Source organism: Dermacentor albipictus, chromosome 8 (genome assembly GCF_038994185.2).
Source record: "Dermacentor albipictus isolate Rhodes 1998 colony chromosome 8, USDA_Dalb.pri_finalv2, whole genome shotgun sequence".
Classification (NCBI taxonomy): domain Eukaryota; kingdom Metazoa; phylum Arthropoda; class Arachnida; order Ixodida; family Ixodidae; genus Dermacentor; species Dermacentor albipictus.
In genome coordinates, this window is record NC_091828.1 from 90,800,079 (window position 1) to 90,814,735 (window position 14,657).

At 47.7% G+C, this 14,657-nt stretch overlaps 2 protein-coding genes across 11 annotated transcripts in view; one reads left to right on the plus strand and one right to left on the minus strand.

Moving 5' to 3' along the window:
* LOC135911357 (uncharacterized) overlaps positions 1 to 14,657 on the minus strand; it is a 371,373-nt gene that overhangs the window by 305,765 nt on the left and 50,951 nt on the right. The window lies entirely within an intron of this gene.
* Positions 1 to 14,657, plus strand: part of LOC135911356 (cytochrome P450 6B5-like) — a 76,316-nt gene that overhangs the window by 22,687 nt on the left and 38,972 nt on the right. For both annotated transcript variants that reach the window (XR_011507983.1, XM_065443596.2), the window contains exons 3-5: positions 3,666 to 3,718; positions 5,384 to 5,480; positions 10,092 to 10,217. Coding sequence is in view for 1 of the 2 variants with exons in the window: in XM_065443596.2 (XP_065299668.2) it covers positions 3,666 to 3,718; positions 5,384 to 5,480; positions 10,092 to 10,217 (276 nt within the window). In the remaining variant the exon portion in view is untranslated. The remainder of the gene's footprint in view (positions 1 to 3,665; positions 3,719 to 5,383; positions 5,481 to 10,091; positions 10,218 to 14,657) is intronic.

Genomic DNA, 14,657 nt, shown 5'->3' on the forward strand with positions numbered 1-14,657 from the left:
AAAAAACACTACGTTGTCTAGACTATACGTGCACTGTGCTTAACACTGCACAAGTTGAACTGAAAGCAGAGAGAGCCCAAATTTACTCGCATCAAGAAACACGGACGCATTAATTGTCGACAGAATAAGTAACGCCAATAAAATGAAGCCGAATAAGGCAATAAAATTACAGCGTCGGTTTGCTGCGATAGGGGTCCGAGGCTCGAATCCTGCCGCCGGACGCGCTTGAGTTCTTAGGAATCTAATCGGCGAACACCAGAGCAGGGACCAACTTAATGCCGGCCCACCAAGGCGAAACCATGGAATGGCAGGCAAAGAAAGCTTCGCATTGGAAACTTCATTAGGACTTCTTTAGTAATTTCTGAATTAGTAGTTCTGCGGAAACCCGCAAGGTGGAGAGAAGTAATGAATAAAGGGAAAATCAGACGTCCCCCCGTTCATAGCAATTGCTACAAAGGAAATCCATACAGATTCCTCGAAAGAAAAGCCTCATAGTTGAAGAAAAATTCGTCCTGGTCCGGGACTCGAACCCGGGACCACCGCCTTTCCGGGGCAGCCGCTCTACCAGAACTACTACGTCAAACACTTGCCTTTGCTTCGTGTTGTCGACAAATTCGACTTCGCCCTGCCGTGTGCTAGCCGCCTGGTTAGCTCAGCTGGTAGAGCGGCTGCCCCGGAAAGGCGGTGCTCCCGGGTTCGAGTCCCGGACCAGGACGAATTTTTCTTCAACTATGAGGCTTTTCTTTCGAGGAATCCGTATAGATTTCCTTTGCAGCAATTGCTACGAACGGATGGATGTCTGATTTTCCCTTTATTCTTTAGTAATTTCTTTAGGAAAAAAATGGCTGTGGCTTAGCTAAGGTTAAGCCCAGGATGCGAAGCATACTAGCCTTTATTTTAACGTGACAGAGTTATGGTACGTCCACACTAGCGACAAAAACGCGCGCGACACAACGCGCGCGGCGAGCGGTGCTGTCGCGCGCGGCAAGATTCACGAAAAGCGGCAGCAACGCGCGGCAAACGTGCGAATGGGTGCGAGACCCATTTTTCGCGGCAGACGCGAAACGTCCACCAATCAGAAGCGAGCCGCTTTACGAGCCGCGCTGTTGTGGCGCCACCTGTCGCATAAGCAAAGAATCATAATCTATGGGCTCCGAGACTGAACAGTGACACGCGCGCCGTAAAATCTCAGAGGCCATTTCCAGTCAAGGGGGCTGTTTTTGTTAAGCCTTACCACACCGCCACTGAGGCGTCGACGAAGAATTCGCCTCGCAATGGAGGCGTTTTTGGAAACCATTCGCGGATATGCGTACCTCTATGATAAATCGAGCGTCGGACAAGGAGCTGCGCGCCAACCGCTGGCACATTATGGACAGCAGTTTGGCATGACAGGTGAGTAATTGGTTAAGGTGGGGAAGCAGAGTGTGCGCCTGGCCCTCAGTGTCCCTGTACCGCACTCAAAACTTTCTTGTCCGCTGTCTGGCACGTCGGCGTCGCACAAGTAAAGAACAAACAAGTATTATAGTGCTCACAGTCACCAGTAGCTCCTCGTCCGTATCCGACATGCCTGAGCGTGGCCGGCAGTGGCGCAAAAGAACACAGACACTTCCGATGGAAGACGAAATGGGCAGAACGGAGAGCGCGTTGTCACGAAAAGTATCGAATGGAACGAGACAACGCGGGACTCCACGGGCCGCTGCCGCGTGCCGCAAAACGCGACTGCGGACTTGCCCGCACGCGTCTGCCGCGCGGGCGCTTGCCGCGTGCGGCGTGTCGCGCGCGTTTTTGTCGCTAGTGTGGGCGTACCATTACGGAGCTCGTGTCGCAGAAAAGCCGGTGTCGTCGGCGTCGGCGTCTGCGGTGTTGGCCGTGAGCCATAAATCCCAGCAGGCACTTCATGAATAAAAAACAACTTGCAAGATGAGCTGGGTGGGAATCGAACCAGGGTCTCCTGAGTGTGAGACGGAGACGTTACCACTGAGCCACGAGTTTTTTTTTTAATTACCGGCTTGGCAAAAGAAGATACAATGTGAGTATTACATGGCCATAAAAAACAACTAGTCAATGCCGGATCAGTGTGGTGTGATAAGAACGATGTAGGCTAGTCACTTTGTCCAAAGCACTTAGCCAGTAAGGAGGGCACAGAAAAATTCGCGTATATATAACACACTTTCAATGAAATATTCATGTGCTGGGGCCTGAACAATGCGCTCATGTCTAATATCCAAACGCGTTCGCCACACGCTGTGCATGCACAGAAGCATTGACAGATCGACAGGCACTCCCTCTGGTTCCGCGCATGGCAGGAAGCGTATTCCGAAAGCACGTAACGGCAATTCCTTTTTGAGGCCACGTTTTAGATCACTGAGCCACGAGTTCGATGCTTCAAAGCGGTACAAAAGCGCCTCTAGTGAATGCGGTGTTGCCTTAGAAACGAGCTGTTTCTAAGGCTCAGGCGTGGGTCGCTTGCTCAGGCGCACATTTCGTTGTCACGCAGAACGCTGCGTTGCTCGACGCTCAACGCGTCCGATGCGGGGCGCGTAGTCGCTGCGCCGTAGCCCATTGTCTTACACCCTTTGGCGGGTCGACGGGAACACTGTCGCGTTCCACTCTTGAAGGCGAAGCTTAAGCGTCCGCTTTGCAGCTGTTATGACGTCATATGGCAGCTACGCGGCCGCGCGCGGCGCAGCAAGGAAGAGCGTGGTTGTGCGGCTAGTATGCTTCGCATAAAAAGCAGTTTTGACGATATTGCAGGTTCGGCAATGGAATCCCCGGGACCTATTGCGTGGCGTAGCCATTCGATCATTTTTATGGAATCCGAGTTTCTATCAGGATATGTGGCCATACTACGCCCGTATCGTCTTTGTTCCCGCCAGTGGCACGTGACCTGCAGGCGAAGTAACACGTGGCGTGGTATCAGATGTGCATCGCCAAACGGGCGTCTTGCAACGCCCCGTTGAGCAACTGCACATGCACGTGTACGTGTTATGCAAATCGCCGCAAACATCCGCTTAGACGCTTCCAGACTTTTGGGCATGAGGATGAAGTGTGCGAGGGTGCTGGATTGTTGAGCCGATTAAAGCTAGCTTGACTTTTTCTGTGCTTGAGAGGTGAAAGACGGCCCCTGAAAAGTTCGCCCTAAGTGGACATTTCTCTCGCATCCTTCCTGTTTCCCTTTTCTTTTTTTCTATTGCTTTCTTGGTCATCTTTCGTTTCCGTTGCTGAATTCATCCGCTAACAAAAGAAAGTTATGCGCCTCTAACGTGCTATGGGTATCGGTTGAAGCAAAGCTTTAGCTGGGATTGGCAAGCAATGCTACTGATTATTATTTATTTATTTATTTACTTATTTATTATACATTGAAAATTTGGGCACCAAACATAATATGTAGCCTTGACGACGTCCTTGTTTGGGGGCTATTTGCATCCCCCTCCCTTCCCCATCAAAGATAGCATAAAACCAAACTTGGGCAGAGAAAGCACAAAATGCTTTGCTTTAATTAAGAAGTAGAGACCCCATTTCCTGCTTTTTCTTTCTTTTTTCTTTCTCGATCGGACTCGCATTTCCATATGATCTCTTCGATAAGGTTCTGTGAGCTGAACAATAAGTGCTGTTTCATTCATCTAACGTTCTTTGTTCATTTTCTTGCATGATATTCATTTCAGGAGACAATAAAGGTTTTGAACGAGTGGTCAAGCAAATACGGTGACATCTACGGGTGAGCTGTAACACCTTTTACCTCAATAATCGTCTTTCTCGTGGTTTTATTATAATGGTGCAATTTCTGGAGCTCATTATGTGAAGGGCGGGTATTGTGAGGGCCCACTTTGATGTTTCCACAATTCACGCCAAATCTTCGGATACACAGCAGTGTCACTTCAGTTTGAAGATTGCGCTGGGCGATAGAAGAGTCCTAAATTGTTGTTCTTTATCGTAAATTGGATTTCCTCAATCTAGTCTTTTGCTTTATTTGATGTTCAATTTCTTAACCGCTTCAGTGGACCAGCGGCTCGGGCGTGGGACTGCTCTGAATGAGGTCTCCGGTTGGATCCAAAAACGCTCGTGTACCTTGCTTTAGTTGCAAGTTAAAGAAGCACAGCCGATCAAAATTAATCCTGAGGCTTCAACTAAGGCATTCCTCCTAACCCACTGATAAAGATTAAGGCGTCAAGGCCTGTTATTCGTTCCTTGTTCTCACAATATAAAACGTCAACAGAGTATACAACTGTGTTGAACGCACACGATATGGACACATGCTACTGGAAAATTTTCTCGTTACAGTACTAATAAAGATTGCTTTTATTGATGAGATCGCGTACGCCGACTTTTGTGTTTTCCGGTTAAACTGAAAATTCAGAATCAATATTATCCTGCCGAAATTAGTACATTTAAATCTATCCCAAATTCCCTTCGGCCTATGATATGGTAGGCGATAAAATGAAAGGTAGTAGAGTAACGTGCTCGGAAAAATTTGCAATCCCGGCGTAAAAGTACAGCTCAGCTAGAAAGGTTGTACACCCAGCCACTAACGAAGAGAATCGGGGCGGAAGGCAAAAACACCCCTATACCGTGGTTTGTGTTCTCTGTAAAGAACACGGGCTGTTAATACCAATTCCAAGACCTGCGACATGCGTCCATCATAGCCACTGCGCAACTTCAAAGTTTCACAAGAGTATAGTAACGTGACATTTTTCTGCGTTGTCTTCATTTTGCTTCAACCTCGTAATCCGGGGGAGAATTCTCCCATACCTAAGACTGCGCTAAATAAATAACTGTAATAGCTTCATACCAACTGGTTTCGATATCGTTTTGCAGGACATAAGCGCATCGTGGCGCCTTGACCCATGAAAGGTTCCCATGGGAACAGGGCTCCACCACTTTCCCGCACTTGCTCCTAACTCGCCTGGTTGGCTGTTCTTTTTTTTTTCTGATGGATCGGGCATACGAATAAGTGGCAGCGCACTAAAGAATAGACTGAGTAGGATTGAATACGAAAATATCACGACGTCCTGTTCCCACGTGACCATTGTTCTGTGCCATGAGGTCACGAGACACATCTGCTGAGACACGGAGCCGAAAATTGTTGGTAGAAACCTACGTATCTTATTACCCTAAACTATTTTGTACGCTCTGAGGCTTGCGAGTGTTCTTTTCAGGTGATTTTCAGTTGTAGGGCTTAACTCACAAAAAAGGAAATAACGTCTGAGATGTCATGTAGCACTCTTTGAAATGCTTTGCGTTCTTTTTCGAATGGTTACTCTGTTTATTGTAAGGCAACTCACCAGAATAGAGTTGATCCTCTTTTTTTGTGTGTGTTAAACGTACGTAAGTGCTAATGCAAGGGCCGCAATTTCAATATAATTTCTTGCTCCAACTCACGCAGGATGTTCAACGGCGATGCCCCATTTCTCATGGTCAAGGATCTCGAACTTCTTAGGCGCGTCTTCATCAAAGACTTCAACATGTTTGTGGATAGAGGGGTGAGTAGTCGTATAATTCAGCGATAAAAGCACCCAGCGTTTCTTATTGTTGACAAATTTTTACATTTTTGACTCCTGCACTTATTTTGCAAGTCTTCACAAATATTATTCAAAATATTCACGGTTTCGCGTGAACCTCCCCGCAAGGTCACGTGCGGAGATAACGGAGTCCTATCTAGCGTAATATTAGGGGGTCGAGATTTCAGATTTCGATGAAACAGTCAGATATTGAAAAGAAAAGGACAAAGATAGGAGCGCGTTTTACTTCATTTTAAAGCTGAGTTATGTTTGTTATGACGAGTGCAAGTCCACTAGCATAATTTGCAGTCTTCGTTGAAATATCTAGACGGCCCACTAATATTTCATGTTCTGACATGTGGCCATCCATCTCTATCGAGACTGCCTTGTCGTCTTGGAGCCTTCGAAGTTCTCTTGGAGTTGTGAAAAGACAACTGAAGCTTCTTTTACAAAGGAGACCAGGTCGAGATACCAGAGCAACGCAAGCAACCTGGGGTGGTTCCTGTACACGCGGCTACAGAAATAATGCTCCCGCAAATAGAAAGGCAGCGTGATTAACCAGAGGCGATTCTGGTTCGCTACCCTACGCGGGAGGAAGGGATAGAGGAAAATACCGTGAGAAAGGGGAACGACGCAGTACAAACAACTCAAAGTGCGCGCGCAATTAAGTCGTCGCACACAGCGGTGTCAAAGTTGATTATGTAGGCCTGTAGTTCCTTAGAAACTAGAGCAACGCAGGCATTGACTATACTCCGTAGAGCGGCTCCATCAGAAGCAGTCAGCCAGAACCTTCTTTTGTTCCCTTCGCAAGTCCCGTGCCTCTCGTCACTGAATAGTAAGGGCACAAAGAGGTATTGGCGTAGATGGTTGCGTCGCAGCCAGGGGTTGCTTCCGGCAAGTAAGGCATATGAGTATTTAAACGCGAAGCTAAAAAAATTAAATTATGGGGTTTTACGTGCCAAAACCCCTTTATGATTATGAGGCACGCCGTAGTGGAGGACTCCGGAAATTTCGACCACCTGGGGTTCTTTAACGTGCACCTAAATCTAAGCACACAGGTGTTTTCGCATTTCGCCCCCATCGAAATGCGGCCGCCGTGGCCAGGATTCGATCCCGCGACCTCGTGCTCAGCAGCCCAACACCATAGCGACTGAGCAACCACAGCGGGTAAACGCGACGCTAGAGCCACAATTCGTACAAAATTATTCACACCATCAAAAAAACCCAGGTGGTAGATGCTGTCGGAATTGAGAGCGCAACGAACTTACGAGAGATTTGCGAAATGTTTCGGCTCCCCGAGAGGCAAAGTCCACTCACGTGCCATCGATCGAAACCGATACACACCGTTACTTCGCGAGAGCAGAAGCAAGTCGCACCGAACGTTCGCTCTCATGACACGGTCATTTTCACGGATACCGGTTTCTTACGGAAGCTACTGCAACGCTGCATCGGGTTCTTTGCGTTGATGGGGAAAAAAGGCTTGCAGAATATTCGAGAGCGGTTCTATAAGAGGTCCCAGTGACACAGCCGACCGTAACCTTCGAAGGCAGCTGCAGAGTTGCGGTAGACGGTTCACTGTGGAGGCAGGTCATTAACAATGAATTCAAAAGGAGCATACAGTACCGAAACTTTCGTACCCGTCAGTTTAGTAACATTGCGTGTCAGTTCAATGAGCTTATAGTCGCTTTCGCCGAAATGATGAGTAAAGTTGTGGCAATGATGAGTCTCACCAAACCATCGGCAGAAGCCTAATTCCGGGTGTAGTGTGCGCGCAGTGCAGATATGGGAACGTCGCGCTCATTAAACAATGCAACTGCGCTGCAGCTTTCTTGTCGATACCTGGAATGCTCAGTTTTATGCGATAGCAATGCAGGCACTACAAAGGTGCTGACGCTTGTTGAGATATCTACTTGCTCTTGTTATCTTAGAAACAGGGGGTATATGTGCAAGGGACACGCAAGCTTAAACTGGCTTCTTTTACCATGAAATGAATGCTTAAAGTCTGCACTATCACTGCTTTCTTCGTAAACGTTCTGAGACAGACCTCTTTATCAGAAAAGCAGCACAAGACAGGCCTTGATCACTATGGCAACACCTGATAACAATATCAAGTATCGGCATATTTCGCGCGTTACTCTGCTAGCAACTCGTCTTCCATCAGAAACAGCAGCAACTGCTTTCCTCTAAAGAATCAGTAGGAATGTAGAATAGCTCGTCTTTTTCTTTATCACCACTTGCTTATCATACCTGCATCATGAGAAAGATACGGCCGAACCAATAATAAATGCGTTGGAAAGCATTTCGCTAATGTCCTTTTGCTACGCACCACAGCTCATGAACATTAGTGAAAAGCGCCGAATCAACGCATTCGGTAAGTTCCATAATGGTTCCAAATCGCAAGATAACGACGAAACTGGAGAGGACGCTAATGACCACACCACGCGCAACTGAATGAATACGGAGTTTTCAATACGAATATTGGCCTCGAGCTCCACCACTAGAAAAGCTGGCGCCACCGTCGGCGTGACGTGCTAGGAGGGATCACGTGGACATAGCGGCCGCGTCGGCTGCTTCGGGCGCGCCGAAGCGAGCTGAAAACGAGTTTAAATTCCCTCGTACGCCGCGGTTTTCATTTAGTGGCGAAATTTTCCCGCTTCGAGTGTCTCCTTTACAACGCTTGAAAGCACTACAATAGGTAGTGGCTGCCTTTGAAGGCGCGCAACGTGGCAGGCTACTGCTCGGTGCCGCAGGGCCGGACGCACGTAACGGAGGCCGGTGTCGGCCTTATTCACACGTAGCCGCAGGACAAGAAGCTGTGTTAAGCTTGGCTCGCGAAACATAAAACCGGCAGTCATCGGCTACAACTCGGGTATGCAGCAAGCACAGACGCGAGGAAGAATTCTGCTACGGCGCCCAGTTTTCGAGGTTCTGGAAACGCGCACTGAGACGCTCGCCTGAGTCCGCTGCCCGACTAATGTCATGACGGTTTCGTCTATGAACTTGTCGATACTATAGATACTGGCAAGTTCAGTGGAGTGGAAAGGCAGCGGTAAGAAGCACACTTAAAGAAAGCATGGCATATGGTCATATTTGTGGTATGAATTAATGCACTGGATTACAACAAAGGAGCAGCGGGAAATTGCACGCTGAGAACGCCGATAAACATACAGTGCGACACAACTCGAGAAATAGTATTGAAAGGTAAAAGAATTTAGAAGAAAAAAAAGATTGCATCGTCGCGACGGCACATCACAGTCCCCGTAGGCGTCGAAGTCTCTATAATGAAATTATTTTTGAACAGCTCTGATAGCGCCCACGCAACAATTGTTGCCTGTATACTGTCAAATGCTCATATTCTGCGGCCTAAAGCTCATGGCACGGTGCGAAAACGCGCGCGCGGAGAAAGCGAAACAGTGCGCGGACAAGCATGCAGACGCGCAGTCGGTCGCTGCGAATCTGCGCGATCGCTGCATTGAGGCTTCATTCTATTACGCTCCATTTAGTTATACAAACACTATAAGAACATATTTCACATAGTTTGCTCTCAGCGTTTACCTACCTTTCACGCAAGAAGCCGGTTCGGGAGACTCCATCGCGGCGACCGCGCGCAGTGGCGTTCACTGTACGTATTCGGTAAAGAGATAGCGGCTGTAAACGATTGTGTGCTTTCAGCTTGCCCAAGATTATTATTTAGACAGTAAGAAACTTCTCTCGTTTCGAAAGTACTTACAGAAATGTCCGGGAGAGCTCGCGCGTGGTGTTTTCAGTGAGCGCTGACAGCAAAACCTATGAGGAGCGCGCCACGTGATCCCTCATACTACGGCAGCGAGGCGCTTCCGATAGAGGGCGACTCCGTAACTCCTCGCCGCCAATAGCTGACATTGTTGTTGAAAGTCGCAAGAAGCTGAAATCGGCCGTTCTTGTATACGCACACCAAACGACTGGCTGTTTATTATATAATAACGTAATGAATGCAAAGCAAAGAGAAACGCTGTCGAGAAGGCAGGATATTGTGCAGAGCGATGATATTGGCAAAAAAAAAGTACTCTAAATATAGAATCGGTGGCCGCAAGACGGTGGTAACTCCAGATCGCCAGGGCAGTGCCGTGTGCTGCAATTGCTATAGAAACGATTGTACCAATTATTCATTTGCACGAGACTAGCAGCCATGTCACTGAGTATTAACTTCATGTTCCTGATGTACACTCTCGATCTCGTTTCATGTAGGTTGCCAATAGTTTGCGAAAATGTTTCAAGTGTAGCCTACGTCAAACAAATGCCCTTCAGCCTCACTTCTTCTTTCGCTAGAGATAATTTCCAGCGCTACCGTATAGTACTCTTTAACCTTCTCTCACACATGTTAAACTTGGTACGTAGGACACCTTACTCCCGTTCCAATTAGTTTTGAATATAAATAAGTTACACACCTCTTTTTTTTTTTTTCAGAAGAACGTTCCGCTTACTTCGCGGAAGTAACGTAAAACGATGTCAGGAGCCTACCCACAGTGTGACGAATACACTGCCTCAGTAGTTGCCAAAAGTTGTGCCGCATTTTTTTTCTTTCTAAATATCCGCGATTCTTCGCTCACGCAGGAGGTGTGGACCATGGTTGGAGCACGCTCAGAGCAGCGGAATTCGCTCTCCTTTGCTAAAGCTGACCGGTGGAAATTCGTCAGGCGGTTCGTCTCAATGGCTTTCACAGCAGCGAAGTTGCGACGAGTAAGATTGTTATAATACCTACGTGTTCATTTGGCATCAAATGGGGATGCTATCGTGTCTGTGTCTGTGTGCGCGTGTGCGTGTGTGGCAAAACTGTGCGAAAACCCCATATTTATTTCGGTTCTTTTTTAATTTAACTATGTGGTAAGCGTCTTTGAGCTGTCTTCGAACACAGGAAGATTTAATCGTGTGGTCCACCCATAAGTCTACGTGGAATGTAATATATATCAGGCTATGATCTTTCCTTTATTTATTATCTTTTTAATGCCAATTGGCAGCCTCTTGTTTGGCTGTCAACTCCTGGGCGGCTAGGACGTTTCACAACACCAGTCATCAATTGTCATTCATGTATTAATTTAACATCGTAAAGGAGTCAATGGCAAGTTCTGTTTGTTTCCGCAAGTGCCATCCATAATAAATAGAAGTTTTCTTAATTAACATATTTAGCATACACTGTTGTTGCCTATTAAACGACGAGATCTCCGGGAAAAAAGACAACTGGCGCGCCGACTATCCCACTCATCGAATAAAAATATCAATCGACTAAAAAACGTAGAGAAAAAGAACACAAAAAATAAAGGCAACAAAGGAAACATAGTGGAGGAATATAACATGGCATAATCAAGTAAAGCCTACTGTGCAATATCGTTACCAAAAACTTTTCGAACTCACCATCTGCCTAAGATCGCCAAGATCGAAGAATCGCAAGAGCGAGAGCCTTCCACAAGATATTCCGTAGTACCAAGGACGTGGTCTATGTGGGCGCGGCGGAGTATGCGAATAGAGCATGTCGATAGTTGGCTTGAGTCTAGAGCGTGACTGCAGACTTAGTGGCATGATTAAAACAGGGAAGGTGGAGGGGGTGGAGGAGGCTGCCTTAGCACTGGATGTAGTAGGAGGCGAGTAGTCCATATAGTAGGAAGCGACTCCAAGACAGCGGTCATGAACTATGCAAAAGGAAGAGTCTTGCCCGAAGCGCTGGGAATTTTAAAGAACTTTCGTGAAGATCGACACATTCACATTATATGGGCACCCGCACACTCCTCCCTTCCCGGTAACGAAATAGCGCACAACCTGCCTGAGTGACAGGCCAAGCAGCTGACGCTCAAGAAATACTGGGAACGGAGAGAGACCGGATGACCAGCTTTAACGTGATCGCCAAACACTATAAATTGGGAAGGACCCATTTGGCCCCGGTACACTCCTCGCCATGTAGACAGCAAGTGACGGCATGGCGCCTCTTACAGATACATATCCGAACCCAGTGGCCTACCACCGCTACTACCCGGACCTTTACACGGATAGATGTAGATTCTGTCAAGAAAGGGCGCACCTACAACATATGGTTTGGGCTTGTCCCCGGACACCCATACAGAATATAGAAGACCAAAGAGCAGTGGGAGACGGCGTTGCTCAGCTGTGCACCGGAAGACCAACTCAAGGCAATCCAGCAGGCCAAAGATGCCACCAGGGCCTGAGGGCTCGAGGCCGTCATCTAGGTGAAGAGAGAGAGACCTACGTTTCAAATCTGCTGTCCACAAACAAAGTTTATTTACTCCTCCTCCCCATTTCTCCGAACTTGTTGGGTAGGCCAACAATATGGCGTTCTGCTAGTGAGCACGATGTTGTGGCCAGTTTGATCACTGGGCGCGGAAACTGAAGTGACGCAAGAAACGTGTCTATGGTTAGATTTTAGATTCACAAAAGAGGACGTTCTTCAAAGAAGCTCCTACATGAAAACTGTTTGTAAAACTGTTCCGACTCTGGATGGCTGATCCTAAAGAACCCTGCTTTCCCGTATTTCTGCACTTAAAGATTTGGAGGACGCTTAAGCTTCGCCTTTAAGAGTGCAATGCGATATCATTCAAAGATACCCGACTGTTTCTCACGTTTACCGTCAAGCGCAGCTTATGTAACCCTAATGTTTTCTTGGAAAGGCTGGCGGCGAACGCTATGCCCGAAAGCCAGCTACCCCGTTCTTTTTTTTTTCTTTTATGCGAAGCATATTACGAGAGCTCAACCCAGCTCCTCAGGCGCGGCGGTGTCGCCATGAAACCACGTGACACCGTGACGTCACGACAGAGGAGAAGTGGCTTTGGCTCAACTCTTGCAAGACGGGCTGGGTGGGAATCGAACCGGAGTGTCCGGAGTGTGGGACGGAGACGCTACCACTGAGCCACGAGTATTTGTTTTTCTTTATTGCCAACTTGGCACAATACAGTGAAAAACACCATCATAACTTCACATTAAAAATGCTAGCTTGTGTCTGGCTAGCATAAGTGGGTAAAAAACGCTTTACGGTCAGGAGTTCGTCCAGATAAACACACCAATCTGGCTTTTCTTCCTTCTGTTTGTACACATCTCGTAAATATGCGATGCTTTCGTTGAAGTTGTCCCGGGCTGACCTCGCGTTGACGTCCGCATTACGTACTGACATTCTGGTTTTCCAAACACTGTGCATTACTAGAATCATTAGCATATCGTACGGCACGCCTTCGCTTTCGACGGGAAGAAATCGAATGCCGTAGGGTGTAAGCGGCAGTTCCTTTTTCAGGGTTCTTTGCAAGATGTCCCATAAGAATATGGCATCCCAACAATCGAGAAACATGTGCTCGATTGTTTCAGGCCTTTTGCATATTACACAGTCAACCGACCATGGTACCAACAACCCTTTTTCCTTTAGCCACGGTATTGTAGAAAGTGTGCCACTATGGAGCATGAAAAAGAAAGTTTTGACTGACGATCGGATAGTCATACTTTTAACCCTTTTTAACACATTGCTGCCTGGCCCAGGATTGTACATCCTTCGATACAAGAGAACAGGCATCATCACATCAATTAGGTCTTTGTAGAGGCGTTTTCTCTTGACCTCGCTGAGATATTCCATTGAAAATCTTACTTTTAGAAACTAGACAGCCGCAACAATTTCATGCATGTATCCGCGGGCATTGCGTTGCATATGGGCGCATGATGACACAATGACATCTGGCAATGCGTTCGCCAATCTCACTTGCATAACACTTCTTAAAAAAAGGATTTCTTTGATTGCGATAATATACGAACCTAGAGACAATTTGTCTCACGAACAAATGAATCAATCCCAGTCCTCCCGATCGCACTGGAAGGAACAAATTTGTGCGGCTCACCCTTTCCCATGATGAGTTCCATACAAAAACAGCCAACACTCTGTGCAGTCGTTGAATACTCATGCGCGACATGTGTAACGCTTGCAAAACATACCATACGCGAGCTATAATAAAAATGTTACACACTGTGGCACGGGAAAAAATTGATAGGTCTCGTCCTCCCCATTTTTGTGTTTTCTCTCGAGCCTTGTCTGTCTGTTCTTTCCAGTATTCTTGTGTATCCTTGTAGTGTTGTAGTGGTACGCCTAGGTATAACTGAGCCACGAGTACGATGCTTCAAAGCGGTACAAAAGCGCCTCTAGTGAATGCGGTGTTGCCTTAGAAACGAGCTGTTTCTAAGGCGTGCGTCTCTTGCTCAGGCGCACATTTCGTTGCCGCGCCGAACGCTGCTTTGCTCGACGCTCACCGCGTCCAATGCGGGGCGCGTAGTCGCTGCCCTGTAGCCCATTGTCTTACACCCCTTGGCGGGTCGACGGGAACGCTGTCGCGTTCCACTCTTGAAGGCGAAGCAGTAATGCATGAGTTGTTTCTTCGTCTAGCCGAACCAAATATAGCCAAGCAACAGCAGTTCACCAGGCTAAACAGTGGTTCAACAACTAAAATAAAGGCTAGTATGCTTCGCATCCTGGGCTTAACCGTACCTAAGCCACAGCCATTTTTTTTTTAGTCGATTGCCTTATGTGGCTCATCAGTCGAAAAAAGATGGCTGTGGCTTTCGGCTGTGGCTTTCGCTTTCGCTTTCGCTAAGGTTAAGCCCAGGATGCGAAGCATACTAGCCTTTATTTTAACGCGACAGCATTAAGGAGCTCGTGCCGCAGAAAAGCCGGCGTCGTCGGCGTCGGCTCAGGCGTGCGGCGCTTGCTCAGGCGCACATTTCGTTGTCGCGCCGAACGCTGCGTTGCTCGACGCTCACCGCGTCCGATGCGGGGCGCGTAGTCGCTGCGCCGTAGCAAAGCCACCTAGAAACAGTCTCTGTAGCACGCCGCAACCTTCGCTTCTTATTCCAACGAGCAGCGCTGTCTCCAGGAGGCATCTCACCTCGTGAGTGTCAAGCAGAGGCAAGCGCAGCTGCTTATATACCGCCGCGACGCCGCGAGCGACGGCGCGAGTTGGAGCCCCATTTCTCCTCTGTCGTGACGTCACGGTGTCACGTGGTATTGAAGGCGACACCGCCGCGCCTGAGGAGCTGGGTTGAGCTCTAGTAATATGCTTCGCATAAAATACGATGTCCGACGTCATCAAAAAATTGACCATCCAGCGTTATGGCACCAAAACTGGGCTCGAGCTCATGACT